The 16,112-nt window shown below is 60.0% G+C and overlaps 2 protein-coding genes across 13 annotated transcripts; one reads left to right on the forward strand and one right to left on the reverse strand.

The window, feature by feature from the left end:
• Nucleotides 1-259: 259 nt before the first annotated feature.
• Nucleotides 260-13,776, forward strand: DBN1 (drebrin 1; the record flags this gene model as incomplete). 12 transcript variants are annotated; one of them, XM_082836947.1, is made up of 15 exons in its annotated part: nucleotides 275-360; nucleotides 4,904-4,959; nucleotides 5,529-5,641; nucleotides 5,822-5,896; nucleotides 5,976-6,122; nucleotides 6,262-6,339; nucleotides 6,577-6,728; nucleotides 6,819-6,882; nucleotides 10,124-10,183; nucleotides 10,272-10,395; nucleotides 11,180-11,321; nucleotides 11,664-11,830; nucleotides 12,215-12,894; nucleotides 13,207-13,309; nucleotides 13,489-13,582. In XM_082836947.1, the coding sequence occupies 15 exons, from the start codon at nucleotides 275-277 to the stop codon at nucleotides 13,557-13,559; spliced, it is 2,118 nt and encodes a 705-aa protein (XP_082693073.1). The 12 variants fall into 12 exon arrangements, with proteins under 12 accessions (XP_082693068.1, XP_082693073.1, XP_082693075.1 ...); XM_082836949.1 differs by having other exon boundaries at nucleotides 10,275-10,395; XM_082836948.1 differs by having other exon boundaries at nucleotides 5,976-6,119.
• A 1,062-nt stretch (nucleotides 13,777-14,838) lies between these two features.
• On the reverse strand, nucleotides 14,839-15,871 carry PRR7 (proline rich 7, synaptic; the record flags this gene model as incomplete). The annotated part of the gene is made up of 2 exons (XM_082837484.1): nucleotides 14,839-15,236; nucleotides 15,460-15,871. The coding sequence occupies 2 exons, from the start codon at nucleotides 15,869-15,871 to the stop codon at nucleotides 14,839-14,841; spliced, it is 810 nt and encodes a 269-aa protein (XP_082693610.1).
• Between the last annotated feature and the right edge of the window lie 241 nt (nucleotides 15,872-16,112).

Raw genomic sequence — 16,112 nt, forward strand, 5'->3', positions numbered from 1 at the left:
GGGGGCGCCCCGGGGCAGGCCGGGAAGGGGGGGCGGGCCTCCCCCCGGCCGGGTCGGGGCGGCGCTAGGACCGAGCGCGCGGAGTGAGCGAGCCGGGCGGAGCCAGCGCCCCCCGCCCCCCGCCGGCCGGCTCCCCTCCCCCGGCCGCTGGCTCGCTCGGCTCGCAACGCTGCAGAGGCTCCGAGGCGGCGGCGGCGCGGCGACTCCCTCTTTCCCTCCCTCCTTCTCCGTCCGTCCGTGCGTCTGTCCGTTCGGCCTCGGTCCGGCCCGCAGCATGGCCGGCGTCAGCTTCAGCGGCCACCGCCTGGAGCTGCTGGCGGCGTACGAGGAGGTGATTCGGGAGGAGAGCGCGGCCGACTGGTGAGCCCCCGCCCCCGCCCCCCAGCCCCTTTGTCCCCGTGCTGCCGCGCCTTTGTTTCCACCCGGCCCAGTCGCCCCGCAGCCGGGAGGGAGGGGGAGACCCCGAAATGGTGCAGCGGCCCGGGAGGGCCAGGGAGGGGCTGCTTTTGTGCGCGCCGGGGGAGGGGCCGGGCTGGGCCAGGCGGGGCACCGGCGGGCCCCAAGCGCCCGGAGGCGGCCCCAGCCGCGCGGTGGGAACGGTGGCCGGACGCGGGCTGGAGAGACGCAGGGTCCAGATGTGTGGCCCGGGGCCTCCCGGCCTTGTGGAAGCCCATCGCCCGCCCCCTCCCCTTTGCCTCGGGCCGGGCGGACAGGTGTGCATGGGCGGCCAAGGGCACCTTTGCCACCTTTGAGCGGGCGAGGACGGGGCAGGGACCGAGCTAGCAGAGCCAGCGCAGCCTACCCGGCCCAACCCGGCCCCGGCCACAGCACAAAGGAAAGCTAGGGCGGGGGAGGAGCAGAGCGGGCTGGGGGCCGGGGCGCCCCGCCCACCGGGGGGCCTCTCGGAGTTGGGGTGTGATGGAAAGACGTTCATTGCCACAGGGCCACCGCCAAGTGACTCCTGTTCCCCTGAGGGGTCGAGGAGGAGGCAAGGATAAGTGCTCTCCTCGATGCCAAGGGGATTGCAGGGAGTAGGCAGCTGGGCTGGGACATGCCAAAGGAACTGAACTGCCTGCCTAGGGAGCCAGGTGGGGTCCCTGGGAGGAAGCCCCCAGGCGCACCACTCTGCAGGGAGTTCCCAGAGAAGGATGAGGGGGTGAGTGGATCCACTGAGCCCCTAGCCCGGTGGCCCAGGGGCAAGGGGCTCTCAGCTCCTCTGTGGGGGAGGAGCTGGGCTGCCCTCTCCTCCCTCCCCAGCTGTTGTCTCCCCCTAGGCTGTGGGAGGGGTTGGACCACCTGCTCTGGGACTGGAGTCCCCATGGTGGCAGGAAAGCCAGGGGGTTTCACACTGCCCCATTCAGGAATCATCATCCTCCCAAGATACTCTTCTCCTGGGGCAGATGCCCATTCTGTTCCCTAGGGCTCTTCTCCCCTTGGCAGGCAGGAAACACAAAGTGAAGGCAGGTCTGAGGGACCTCACTTGGGATGGCCTCACCCTCATTCTGGGAGGACACTGACCTGGGGGCTGGAGGAGGGGACAAGATGGCCAGGCATCCATGCCACAGTACTGCAGCACTGGCGGGCGGCCAGGCCTGGAGGGATGGACGCGGGAGACAAGCAAGCTCTCGTGTCCTGCGGGTCAGTCATAGGAGAGGCCAGCACAGGCTAAGCGGGCAAGCGGCCCATCCGTTGTCCCAGCCCTGCCCCATGGGGACTGAGATCATGGGAGGAGTTCAGGGCAAGTGGCCGGCTTGGCCTGGTGGAGGAGCTGGCCTTGGGATATGGGCCATGCCTGGAGAGAGGCACAGCCCACCTTGGAACCCTTGCCCTCCAGTGCGGGGGTGCTGCCTGCCACCACCCCGTTTACCCCTACCTTCCCAAAGGCAGAGCTCCCACAGCCACTGCTGGCCCACATCCTGCTCAGCAGAGGCCTGGGCTCCCACCACCCAGCAGCATCCATGTGGCCAAAGTGAGTTATTCATCACTGGCGTGCCTCACCCCTCCCCCACCCCAATCTGCGTTGTGTGTGGGACACACACAGATGTACACATGCACCGTCATACATACATACATTTGCTTACTCCCAAGGGCCCAGATAAACATTTGGTAGAAAGGATGTGAGGATCAACCTGCAGAAGGGGACATGAGGGCCCCCAGCACCTAGCACAGAACCAGGGGTACAGTGGAGTCTCAAGACTCAGGGGCAGACCCTGTACTCAGAGGCTGGAGGAGGGCGTCTTGGGTAAAATTGCTGTCTGGGCAAATGGGGCTTGGCACTTCCCTCCCTTACCTTGCCTCTGAGTGGGGAGTAGGGGTGGGGGAGTTCACTCCTAGGTGGCTCACTCTGAAATGGACCGCTGCCCTGATGCTGGCAGCAGGGGACCCAGGAAGTCAGACTGTGTAGTGAAAAGAACTAGTGTTGTCCTGGATGTGATCCGACTCGCTATACATAGCCACACCAAGTCTCTGCTCCTCTCTGGTCCTCTTGAAAAGAGGAAAAGGGGATTGGGCTCAACCATACCTGGGATACCCAAGGCCCTTCCAGTTCTGATATCCTGAGAGTGTGATTGTCCTGAAGAATCCACCTGCCCTGAGCCCCCCATCCTCAGCTGACCCCAGGATCTCCCTGGAGCTGCTACATTCAGCTCCCACCTCACCCCAGTCCACTTTCTCTGGCCGAGATGGTCCCACCTTCACGAAGCTTATAGTTCAGGACAGTGTCTGTCTCCAGGGGTTGGAGGTGGTGTAGATTCCTGCCCCCCTCCATCCTGATTCCTTGCAGTTTCACCAGCTCCCACCCACCCAAGGCTCAGGCCACCTCGAATGTGTTTGAGAAGCACTGGTGGTCTAGTGAGATCTGGGGCAGGATCAGGTGCCTCTTCCTGTCCCTGCTGGAGTGTGGTAAGCGCTTTGGGGAGGTGCAGCGCAGGGCAGGGCTTCATGGGAGCTGGCATTGGGTCCCTGAGAGATTTCAGTCAGGGATGGGCATGGGTGGAGAAACAGGTCTGGCCTTCCTGTGAAGGGAACCACATATGCAGAGGCTCCAGGTTGGGAAATATCCAGAACTGTGCTGGGAATCAGGGAGCCATCCAATGTGACCCTAGTGTATGGTATGGATACGGAGGTCTGGCTGGAAAGGCAGGTGGGCGGAGCTCAGGGTTGAAGGCCTGCTGAAACCTTTGAACTTAGCTATGGTTTCCACCAGGTAAGGGCCAGGGCTGCAGCAGGAAAGGTGGCTGCAGGTGGGTAGGCAAGGAGTAAAGAATGGAAGGGGCAGGTTCCTGGGAGGAGCCAGGGTCCCTCAGAGAGCCTAGGAGAGGCTGACAAGTCACCCCAGGGAGGTGTGATGGCCAGAGCAGTGTCTGGGAACCAGGGTCTTGGAGTTCTGCCTCAGTTTCTCATCTGTGGAATGGAGAAGGGAAGACCCTGCTTCTCTAAGGGCCTTTTGTTCCCAGTGGTGGGTTTAGGGCAGCCAGACAGGTGGTGGGACAGCTGTGTTGAGAAGCAGCTGCCAGGACTGTAGCCTGGGCAACAGTTGGACCAGGAGCTCCCGGCCCCACAGCCCACCTGTGTCCCTTTCAGGAGGGAGGGATCCCGAGAAGCAGGGGGCTGGGGGCCCATTTGGCTCTGGCAGTGACTTGTGCTGACCTCATGGGGCTGGGCCTGGACCAGGCCCTCCCTGCTCCCTCCTTGCTCCGCCCTCCACCCTCCTCCCTCTCTCCCTTCCTCCCTCTTCTCTCCTCCCTCTTTCCTTCCCTCCCATTTCCCTTGCTCCTTCATTTTCTCTTCATCCCTTCACTTCCCTCCCTTCTCTTGTCTTCTCTGTCTGCCTCCTCTCCCTGCTCGCTTTCTCTTCTGCATCTCCCTGGTGCTCCTGCTTCCTCCCCTCCTAGCCCCCTACCTTGGCAGTAAGGAAAGAGGAGCTTGGGGGAGGGGCTGAGCCTCCTGCACCTCCGGTACATGACCTTTATTCCTGGCCCCAAGCCTGTCCTCCAAGTGGGTCCTGGGGAGGAGCTATCTCTGTCTTCCCTTCTGTGGAATGGATGCTGTGCCACTGCTACCTGTGAAGAAAAAGCTAGGGAGGAGGAGGAAGGAGGAAGGCTGCTAGGTCAGCTTTCTGCCAAAGCTGAGAGGGAAGGCAAGGCCAGCAGTCCCAAGAGGCCAGAGCCTCAGCTAGGGCGGAGGAGGCCTAGGGCTGGAAGGCCAGGAGAGCACATTCACCCAGGGGCCAGAGTCCAGGCAGGAGTGACCATGGTGACCTCATCCCCATTTCAGAGAGACTGAGATTGAGACTGAGGGCGTGTCCCCTTGGGGTCCTTTGTGTTCAGGAGAATGCAGCTGGGGTGGGCCAGTCGCGTGCCAATTGCTGGGTTGCCATAGTTACCAGGGGATGCCCAGAGCTGAACAGCACCAGGTTCTCTCTCCCCATCCCCCTCGGTGTGGGGGGAGGGGCAGTGGGTACCGAGGCACGCGCCAGGTAGGTTCCTGGCAACGGCCAATGGGGATGAGGAGCGGTAGCCAGGGAACGGTAACCAAGGAACCGTCGCCTTGGAATCTCCATCTCACACCGCTGGCTGAGTTGCAGGCTGCTAGGGCCAGGGCTCCGAGGACGCAACACACTGGCTCACTGGAAGCAAGCGACTGGGCAGCGATTTCTTCCCCACTGCCTGCTCCCCACCTGACCCAGGCCTCCCTCCATCAGATCCCAGACTGTCCCCCACTGGGTTCCAGCCTGAAATGGTGCTTAGCCATTGTTGTCATGGTGACAAGGCTTAAGTGCTGGGCTGGAACCCCCCTCCTGTCCTGCCCCCTCTGTATCCCTCCTATCCCCGAGAGCCGTCTCCACCCAAAATTGGCTGCCTGGGCCCTGCCAGTTCTCCCAGCCACCCCTCCCTCTCCCCAGGGCTCTGTACACATATGAGGATGGCTCAGATGACCTCAAGCTTGCAGCGTCAGGAGGTAAGAATTCCAGCCATTCCTTTGCCTTCCTCTCCGCTCGCCCCTCCGGTTGCTTTCTTCCCCACCCGCCTGGCTCCAGGCCACCTCGCTGCCTTCATCCAGCAGACCCACACTTGTGTCCTTCCTGTGGTTATCCCTAAGATCCCCAGGGTGGGGAGGGAGGGAGACTTGTTTCCTGTTTGATTATGAGAAGACTGAGCCTCAGAGAGGGAGAGTGACTTGCCCGAAGTCACACAGCTAGACGGGAATGGGCCTGGCAGGGATGGCCCAGATCACCCCACTTTCTTGAGAGCCCTAAAAGGTTTTATTTTACCTCAGTGGGTGCCAGCCCCGCGTGAGACTTGATGTGTGAAGAACACTTCCTCAGTTCTTCCCCAAGGTCCTGGGGGATTCAGAGGCAAAGCTCACACCTGCCTGCTGCCTCTTTCACACCAACACAGAACTCTGGGACTTCCAGATCTCTGGCGGTGCCTGCAGAGCCCACAAGAAGAGTCTTTGCTTTGGGTTCCAGGCCCTTTGTGGGGGAGGGATTCAGGAGATGGCGCCTGACACCCTCCTGATTCCCCCAGATGGGGGCTTGCAGGAGCTCTCTGGCCACTTTGAGAACCAGAAGGTGATGTATGGCTTCTGCAGCGTCAAGGACTCCCAGGCTGCTCTGCCGAAATACGTGCTCATCAACTGGGTATGCAGCTATGGGCTGGGGAAGGGAGCCGAAGGCCCAAGAACGGTTATCCTCCATCCCACTCCACTCACTGATACTGCTGGAGAGAACCCCACTAGTCCCGGGAAGAGAGCCCTGGCCCTCAGCCTGCCGCCAACTCTTGTCCTTTCCCGACACCCCCTTTCGCTGGGTACTTTGCAGGTTGGCGAAGATGTGCCTGATGCCCGCAAATGTGCTTGTGCCAGCCACGTGGCTAAGGTGGCCGAGTTCTTCCAGGTGCGAGCAGGGTCAGGGCTTATGGGGGCGGTGATGGGAGGGAGCCCTGCCGCCTGAACACGCCTTCTTCCTGCTGCAGGGCGTCGATGTGATCGTGAACGCCAGCAGTGTGGAAGACATAGATGCGGGCGCCATCGGGCAGCGGCTCTCCAACGGGCTGGCACGGCTTTCCAGCCCCGTGCTGCACCGACTGCGGCTGCGTGAGGATGAGAACGCCGAGCCGGTGGTCAGTGTGCGCCCCGGGCAGGCTGGCCCTGCCCAGGGCTCCGCCGTCCGGTTCCTCTCAGTCCTCACCCTTTGCGTGTGGGGGCTCCTGAGCACTCGGCCTGTGGGCTGCGCTCACGCCAGGCCGCTTGACTCTGCAGGGCACCACCTATCAGAAGACCGACGCAGCTGTGGAGATGAAGCGGATTAACCGCGAGCAGTTCTGGGAGCAGGCCAAGGTGTGAACCCTGACCCCGGCCTGCAGGCTGAGCTGCCACTCCCTGTCCTAACCCCATGGGGTAGCTCTGCCTTCTCTCCCTAAGGGCCTCGCTTGCACAGCATGGGCCATCCTACGTGCTTCCCCTACTGAAAGAGCGAGCCCCTGAGTTCTCAGAACCCTGGGTTGGGGATGGGCTGGAGGGCTGGGGCGGGCCCCAGGCTCAGGGCCTGCACTGCCTTGGCACGGGGTGCTGCAGAAGGAGGAAGAGCTGAGGAAGGAGGAGGAGCGGAAGAAGGCTCTGGATGAGAGACTCCGGTTTGAGCAAGAGCGGATGGAGCAGGAGCGGCAGGAGCAGGAGGAGCGGGAGCGGCGCTACCGGGAGCGGGAGCAGCAGATCGAGGAGCACAGGTGCGCCCCGCCCCGCCCCGCCCCCGGGGTGCTGGGCCGTGGGCCCCACGTGGGCCCATCCTGAAGGCTTGCCTGCACCTCTCATTCCAGGAGGAAACAACAGACTTTAGAAGCAGAGGAGGCCAAGAGGCGGTTGAAGGAGCAGTCAGTCTTTGTAAGTTCTTAGTCGGGGTTCCTGTCTCCTGCCCAGGGAAGCGAGGATGGTCCTCGTGTTCCTGCGCCTCTTGTGGGGGGAGTAAGTGTCTTGGGGACAGTGCTGGGCATTCTGGGTACCGCTGCATGGGCATGGGGTAGCATGCAGTGTCAGGCCTGGTACCCGATCATGTGAGGCTCTGTTCCCTGGCTGTGGAAAGAGACCTCCTTGGAGAAGCTAATACTCTAGACCGAAAGAGAAAATCTACCTTGACCCAGACCCTCACTGACCAGGCTCCTCCTGCCCCCGCCCAGCAGGGCCTGAGGGGCTCGAGGTGGATTAGACATGCTTCCTGCACTTATATGGGGCTCGAGGCCTGGTCCCCACGGCAAGAATACTGCAGAGCCATTGAATGGATCTGGGCTGGAGTTCTGAGCATCTACATACAAGTGTGTGTAGTGTCTCTTTGAGAACAGGTACTTGTTCCAGGGGTGCTGGCTGAACCTCCAAACACTGGGATGGCCCATAGGGTCATCATGATTGACCCCTTCAAAATCACAGTGGAGTCAAATCTTCATGCTTTGAATTGAATTTTATACTTGAGAAATAGTTAAGATCATTCAAAGCTGAGCATGGTAGAGTTTAGGACAGGAGGTGGGCAGTAGTCATCTGGACTGGGACTGTGTTGGGTAGCCGTTGGGCCATGGGGACTCAGACAGACTCCAAGGTCACACCCACAGGAGGCTGGGAGGGAGCTGGCAGGACAGCCCTGCCGGCACTGGCATTAATGGCTGTCATAGGTCATTCCACTCACGTTAGCCCCTGGGGGTGGAGAGGACGTGTGGTTAGTAAGCTGCAGCCTCATTCATTCAGCAAACCCTTGCCACCTGCCATGTGCCAGTGTGAGAAACATGGTGGAGAACAAGATGAACAAGGCTTTTTTACAATTAATTGATTAATTAGTTTATTTTTAATTGTGGCAAAGTGTACATAACATAAAACGTACCATCTTTACCATTTTTCAGTGTACAGTTCCGTGGTGTTAAGTGTATTTATATTGTACAGCCATCACCACTGTTTATCTCCGGAATTTTCTTCATCTTCCCATACTGAATCTCTGTACCCATTAAACACTAACTCCCCACTGCCCCCTCCCCCAGCCTCTGGCAACTGCTTTCTGCTTTCTGTGTTTAAGAATGTCACTACTCAAAGTACCTTGTATGAATGGAATCACGCCGTTATTTTACCTTTTGTGACTGGCTTATTTCATTTAGCATAACATCTTCAAGGTTTATCCATGTGTCAGAATGTCTTTTCTTTTGAAAGCTGTTAATATTCCACTGTATACGTATACCAGATTTTGTTCATCCATTCAGAGCAATTTCTTTTCGAAAAAGCTTATTTTTATGGAAAATTTCACATACGTACACAAAAGTAGAAAGAATAGTATAGTGAACCCACTGAACTGATTGCTCATCTTCACCAATTACCAGTGTTTCAGGCAAAGGCTTACAGTGTCACATCATTATTTTATAGTCTCATCTGGCCCTTCAAGTGTGGCTCATGTGACAGTGACAGTAGGTGTTTTAGCAGGTCACTGTGGTTACCCTGCAACTTCAGGTCCTCTGAGGGAATTCCCACATGAGAAACTTTGGAATTTAGAAGTGCTTTATATTGGCTTAAGGAGCTATTCTGCTTTCTCTCTTCTGATAAGAATTGCATTCCTTATGTGAGTTCCCTTTTTGCCTGGGATGCCGGGGAGCTTCCATTTATCTGAAGATGCTCAGGCATAGCAATGCTATTGACATTTATGGTTAGTGCATTGATGTCTCTCTCCAACCCCAAGCTCTAATTTGTTTCAGTGTTTTTTTCACAGTGTTATGTAGTTAAGGTTTTTGTGGTAAGCTGCCTCTGGTCCTTTTTTTGAACAAGGCAGAGGAACCTAGCAAGGTTATACTAGGCAGGGGCAGCGTAACAGCAAAGGCTGGTGGGATGTACATTTTGGGGGGAAGGCAAGGAGCCTTCCCCAATGACTGGAGCCCGCTGGGAAATTTGGGAGGAGAGAGCAAGGTCAGAGGAGGAGTTTAGACTTCATTCTGGAAGACACAAAGTGGCAGTTGGGGTGACAACCCTCTTGAGGCTTTTGGTGTGATGAGTTCAACTGAGGAAACAGGTATGAACTGAACCTTGGGCTGGTCACTCACACATAAGTGAGTTCTTATCCTGTATTACACACAGAGGGTGGGGAGATGATCCAGAAACAGGAAATTACGACGCAGTGTAATCTGTGGTGTATGCCTGGAACACCTCATGGGGACCCAGGGAAGGAAATGACCTGAATGGGCCAGGGACCCCTTCCCAAGGAGGCAGTGCCCAAGCTGAGACCGGAAGCAGGAAGAGCTGGACCTGGGGTGGGGGTCGGGTACTTGGGGAGAGATATTCGTCTCCCATGCCAAGGCACGGAGGTGGGAAGTTGTATGCATGTTCCAGGAACTGCAACTACATCATGCTGAGGACTTTATGCCTACATCTCACAGGGTGTGGGCGAGTCAGGGTGGGAGGGGAGCGTTGTGAGAGGTGATGGACTAGATCAGGCAGGGAGAAGGGAACATGGGCCAAGCAAAGGGGCCCCACCTACCTTTATTCCTGTGGTTGCAATCTCAAAACAGCGAGTGAAGTGGGCATGTGAAGGGCAGTAGGGAGTGGTGGGGACTGTGGTGAACTGGACAACACACACCCTGTGGGCTGCTACAGTGCAGCTCTAGTCGATGGCTGCTTTGGGACATGCTGGCCTGTGTTGCCAGGGCTTCTGGCATTTCAAGAGAAACTGGAGACCCTGATCTCAGTAAGAAAACCTGATTTTTAAGTGATGGCGACTAATTAACATTTTGAAAAGATCCTTTCAGGTCTGTAGAGAAGAAATGGGGGGAAAGAGAACAAGGAGGCAGGGGACTAATGAAGAAACCTCAGTCATGATACCAAGATCCACGCAGCAGTGATGGAGGTGTGGTTGGCTAGGTGCTGGGGTAGGAGGTTCGAGAAAAGTTAGCTGCAAATCAGGGAGTGCTCCTGGGTGTCCTGGGGTGCCCAGGGGCCTGTCTGGACTGGAGATGAGGTGGCTGAGGACCTTGCAGATAGAAAGTGCTGTGTGACTGGGTCGTGAAAGTGGTTCCAGATAGTGGAGGAAACATAGGGGCTGTAAGAAAGCCAAGAGCTCTTGTGGGAGTGGGGTGCTCAGAACACTTTCCCTTTTGGTTTCCAGGGTGACCAGCGGGATGAGGAGGAAGAGACCCAGATGAAGAAGTCAGAATCGGAGGTAGAGGTGAGAGCCAGGGGGACCAGACATCTGAGTTTGGTAGGGCTGCCTCAGTCGGGCCCCGCCTGGCCTGACCCTTTCCATGTGCCCCCAGGAGGCAGCAGCCATTATTGCCCAGCGACCTGATAACCCACGGGAGTTCTTTAAGCAGCAGGAAAGAGTTGCATCGGCCTCCGCAGGCAGCTGTGATGTGCCCTCACCCTTCAACCACCGACCAGGTAGTCCCAGCTCCCACCCCCACCCAATCCCCACTCCTCAGGTTTTGGCCTTGAGCCTCTTTGGGACCTTTCTTGGAAGGGAAACCTTGCCCAAGGACCCCTTGGAGAAGGCAAGGCCAGTCATTGAGTGTGCTTCCACCCGCCACCTCCAGGTGGCAGGGCTGAGAAGGGCTCGGGCAGGGTCAGTGTTGGGCCTGGGCTGAGCAATGGGCTGTGCTCGAGCCATCTGGGCATTTCACACAAGGGCTAAGGCATCCCCCTGGCTGCAAGGAGTAGCCCTGCTGGGGTTGAACTAGGTCTTATCTGAAGGCCTGTGGGTGCATGGGGAGTGGGCTCTTTCCCTGGTCCTGAGTTTGAGCAGCCTGGAGCCTGTACCCAGGGTTCCCTGTTTGGATTCTCCCTGTGCAGCTTCCACCTCTCCTTGAAGCCCCCTTCCGCTCCCTGTCTGCTGGTCTGTTTGCCCCTTCTGTGTGCTTGGCTCTGGGCTAGGGTTCCAGGGCTGGGGCAGGCTGCTCCGAGGGGTGGGGCAGGCTGTTCCGAGGCGTGGGCTGCCCTGAGGCTGGTTGCACTGTGGCGTATCAGGCTCTTTGCTGTGTGTGGCTGGTATGGTGGAGTCATCCGTTGGCTTGAGGCTCTGGCCCAGCTTGGCTGAATGTGCGCCCTGGCTGAAGGCAGCTTGGACATCCAGGGCCAGCTTGGGGGTGGATGAGGCCTCGGGGTGGGGGTGGGGGAGACTGACCCTCTCTTGTCCTCTGTCTCTCTCTCTGTCTGTCTCTCTTGGCAGGTCGTCCGTACTGCCCTTTCATAAAGGCATCGGACAGTGGGCCTTCCTCCTCCTCCTCTTCCTCCTCCTCCCCTCCACGGACTCCCTTTCCCTATATCACCTGTCACCGCACCCCAAACCTCTCTTCCTCCCTCCCATGTAGGTAGCAGACCCCAGGCCTCCGTGGGGGGGTAAGGAGGGCCCCCCGCTTCCCAGCAGTCCCCCTGCCCTCACTCCCCCAGCCTGACTGCTGACCTCTGGTGTTTGTCCCCAGAGCAGGTACCGCCTGCCTCTTTCCCCTGGCCCTGAAGGGACACTGGCCCTTAGGGGCCTGGCTTATAGGGTCTGGAGCTGTGGTCTGGCCCCTGGGGGGCCTGGGGAGCTCCCAGCCCCGACCCAGACTCTAGAGAGGAGGGGCTGGTCAGGCCCCAAGGTGGACAATCCTGGTTCCACCTGGCTCCCTGGCCCTTACTGACCAGCCTAGGGGTTTTTGTTCCACAGGCAGCCACCTGGACAGCCACCGGAGGATGGTGCCTACCCCCATCCCTGCCCGGAGCCCATCTGACTCCAGCATGGCCTCTACCCCTGTCACTGAGCAGATCGAGCGGGCCCTGGATGAGGTCACGTCCTCGCAGCCTCCACCACTGCCACCACCACCCCCAGCAGCCCAAGGTGTGTGAACGACCCTAGCCCCTGGGCTGGGAACGCCAAATGGCCATGGTAACAACCCCCCAGGGATCTGGGCCAGACTGTACTGCCCTGGAAGTGGCTGGGGCAGCGAGGAGCCCTGGTCAGACCTGCCCTCTCTGAACCTCAGTGTCTCCCTGGAGTGGGGATTGCGCCTTCCTCCCAGGGCTGCTGAGAGGTTGAAAGACACTAGGTAAAGGGGCAGTGGGGACCAGTGGGTGCTAGAAGGCACTCTGCATGGAAGTCTTAGTGGAGGCCTTCTTTCCTGGACTCCTCAGTGGGTGGGCAGGGTACTGTAGGGTGCCTGCCCAGGGCCTGCATCCTTTCCTGGGAGCTGATCACATGTCTCCTCCATCTGTGCTTTGACAGAGACCCAGGAACCCAGCCCTGGCCTGGATAGTGAAGAGACCAGCAAGGAAGCCAGAGCAGCAGACCCTCAGGCCTGGGCCAGCCCCCTGGAGGAGTCCCCTCAGGCACCAGAGCCTCCCCAGGGCCAAGGCAGCCCCACAGAGGACTTGATGTTCATGGCGTCTACAGAGCAGGCAGTCCTGGCTGCCTCTCTAGAGCCTGCCATGGCTGGAGCCTCTGCAGCTGATACCCCAGCAGCTGATGCCATTGAAACCGACACTGCCGCTGCTGACACCAGTGTTGCCAACACCGTCACCCCTGCCACTGCCAGCCTCATTGACCTATGGCCTGGCAATGGGGAAGGGGCCTCCGTACCCCAGGCTGAGCCTAGGGCCCCCACACCACCCTCAGGTGCCGAAGTCACTCTGGCAGAAGTGCCCCTGCTGGACGAGGTGGCTCAGGAGCCACTGCCGCCGGCTGGTGAAGGCAGTGCCAACCTTCTCAATTTTGATGAGCTGCCTGAGCCACCAGCCACCTTCTGTGACCCAGGGGAGGAAGTAGAAGGGGAGCCCCTGGCTGCCCCCCAGGCTCCAACTCTGCCCTCAGCTCTAGAGGAGCTGGATCAGGAGCCGGAGCCGGAGCTGGAGCCAGAGCCCCAGCTGCTGACCAATGGCGAGACCACCCAGAAGGAGGGGACCCAGGTGGGGCTGGGGCTGCCTAATGGGAGGGGAAGTGGTCAGGGCTGGAGCAGGGGGCTGACCCTGCCTTCCTTAGGCTTGCAGCAGTACCCTGCCCCCTTTCTCTGTGACCCACATTGTTCGGGGGTGGGGGGGAAGCTGTATTTCATTCCCCCTCCCTGGGCCAGCTCTGCTTTTATTCCCAAGGCGGGCATCTGTGTTTGCCTGGCAACCGCTGATAGAATCGCTGGTTGCAGGGGAAACGTGCTCAGGCCTGGTAGGTCAGCCCTAGTCCTGCTGGGTGGGACCCAGTGACATGGACCTTTTCTCCTACAGGCCAGTGAGGGGTATTTCAGCCAATCACAGGAGGAGGAGTTTGCCCAATCGGAAGAGCTGTGTGCAAAGGCTCCACCTCCTATGTTCTACAACAAGCCTCCAGGTAGTACTGGGATGGGTGATGGAGAAGAATTTGGGTGGCGGTGCTGTGTTCAAGTGTGGACAGGCAGCGCCCCCCCTACCCCCCCCACACAGCTGGCACAGCTCCCCAGGGTTGGGAGGGACACAGGCATGGATCTGCTGGGCCATCTCCTTAACTCCCCTCCCTTCCCTACACCATAGAAATCGACATCACCTGCTGGGATGCAGACCCGGTACCAGAAGAGGAGGAGGGCTTCGAGGGTGGCGACTAGCGGTGATGCTTGCCCTCAGGCTGCCCTCGCCAAGGCCGCCCACCTGCGCTGGCCTCTGGCCAGACGGCCCGCAGTGCCTGCACTTGCAGCAGCTCCGCCTGGCACCCACTCTGGATTCCGGCCCTGGCCGGGGACTTGGCCGCTTCCCTACCCACAGGGCCCTACTTTTACAGCTTTTCTCTCTTTTTTAAAGTTGATAGGAGACTTGTACAGTTGACTGGTTTTCCTCCCGTTGGTAGTTGAGATGCTGTTGCAAATTCCACCCCCTTCCCACCCGGTCCAGATTGTAGCTCTTAGTCCTCCCTGCTCACTCAGCTGGCCGGGGTGGAGGCCTCACCCTGCTTGGGGCCTGGCGTGGGGGGAAGTTCTGGTGGGAAAATGTTCCCCCCACCTCTTTTCCTAGTTTTCTGTTTCTTGGAAAAATATCACTTTGTATTCTCTGTCCAGGGCTTCAGATATTTTGCACGAATTTTAAAACATGGCAATAAATGGCTCGTGGGCTCTGGTTCCCTGGGACCCGCCCCCCTCCCCCCTTCTCTTGACCCCTCCCAACCTGGTCCGAAGGAAGTAGCAGGCCCAGCTGGGGCCTCTCAGCTTCCTGGCCCTTTCCTGCCCCCTCCTGCTGGGCAGGTCCCAGGCTGGAGGCCCTAGGCGTGATTCAGGTCAGGGCTATGGGTGGCCCCTTTCCATCTCCTCCCTCTTTGCTTGGGTTCCTTTTTCACGTTCAGTAACTGTTTTTTGGAAAGCACAAACTTCTGTAACAGGTCGTGCTCATGTCTGTTAATAAAGAAATCCAGATCCCTTCGGGCCTGCTGCTCCGGGCCTCCAGGGGCTGATCTGGGGTGGACTGCCTGCCACGACCCCATTCCCAACTCTTCCCACTTCCAAGGCAGCAGGGAGCGCCCTCGCCAAGACCTCAAGGGCAAGGAAGGTGGGATATGAGGCTCCCTGGGGAACCGGCCAGTGGTTTGAAGCAGGCAGACCTCAGGTTTAGTTCTACACCCTCAGGCCAGTTTGTAGCTGAAAGGCGCAACAAGGTTCGGTCCCGATAAGGCCGGGCACACCTGGCCGCCAGAACCTTGGGTGCAAGCAGTGGGTGCCCCCTCCGCTTGTACCAAACCAGATCACACACCTTTATTATCCTCAAAATGTAACAAACGGGGTAAGAAATCCCTCCCTCCCGCCCCGCCCCCCACCTCCGCAGTCCAAGGGAAGCGTTTAAAAAGCCCCGCAATCAGGCCAGGAGTCCGCGGGTGGGGCCCGGGACGCCGGGCGCCCTCTATACGGCTGTAGTCCTCCCGAACAAGGGGATGGAGACCGGCAGGCGCCAAGCTCCGTGCTCCAGTGGCTCTCGGCTGCTGAGCTCTGAGTCGGTCCAGCTGGGGAAGACCCGACGGCTGCGGTCCGCCTGCAGGCAGAGCGCAGGGCAGGGCGGCGCTGGCCGCGGGGCACTGGGCAGGTGCAGCGCCGACGTGTAGCCCCGGTCCAGGAAGAGCGGCTTGTAGCTGGGCGGCGGCTGCTCCTGTTTCTCCGCGCTGTCGCGGCGGCTCAGAAAGGGCGTGACAATCTTGCGATACAGGCCGCGCGTGTCCGTGAGCACCTCGCTGTAGGGCGGCGGCGGCTCGGCCATCAGCACCGCCTCTTCGTAGCACGGTGGCTTGGACGTGTCCGATTCCGCTGCGAAGTGGGAAGCGGTCCGAGGACGTGAGGCTCTCCGTCCTCAGCCTCCCGCAGAGGCCTTGGCCAGCCGCCAACCCCAGACCCAGCCCGCTCCCTCCTCCTAGCTTCTCAAGGAGGCTGTCCTGTGGAAGCCCCGCGGGTAAGCAGCGAGCCCGCCCCCTGACGAGGCCTCGCCCACCCTAGTGACCCAGGCTGCCCTCTGGCGGAGGTCGGTACTTACCTTGGCGCGGGTAGCTCCACGGCCGCGGCGGTACTGATAGGTGCTGCGGCGGTGGGTGCGGAAGCGCGTGGTGGTGTGCGTGCGGGTGCGCGTGCGGCTGCGCGGGCCCGTGGTGCAGCATCGGGTGCACGTGCACGTGCTGGTGGGCGTGCGCTGGCGCCTCGAGACGACCGCGGTGAGGTGGTGGCGGGGGCGCCAGGCCGGGGGGGCTCCCGGCCTGGCTGCCCTCGAGCTCAAGGGGCTCCAGCTCAAGCGCGCGCAGATTCTGCTCACGCAGCCGCTCCTCCTGGCGCCGTTTGAGGCGGCGGCGCAGGAAGCTGCAGAAGCAGCAGAGTAGGACGATGAGACCCCAGATGAGCCAGAAACCGGCAAAGCACGTGAGGAACGTGTAGGTGCCCTGGGACATAACCATGGCGGCGGCGCGGGCGGCGGGTCCTCGGCTGTTTCACTGGACAATGGGCTCCTCGACGTGGCCCCGGGCCCGCGCCAAGCTCCCAGATGCCTCCAGCGTCACTCGGGGACCCGCGGCCGGGGGCTGCCCGCAGCTGGGTTCAAGTCGTGCGCGCGCACGCAGGGGGCAGCAGCAGCGGCGCCCGCTCCTTCCCATGGCGCCGACAGGCACGCTGGCGGGCCTCACCCGGGGCCGCGCGGGA

Source organism: Leucopleurus acutus (assembly GCF_964270905.1).
Source record: "Leucopleurus acutus genome assembly, chromosome: 3".
NCBI lineage: Eukaryota > Metazoa > Chordata > Mammalia > Artiodactyla > Delphinidae > Leucopleurus > Leucopleurus acutus.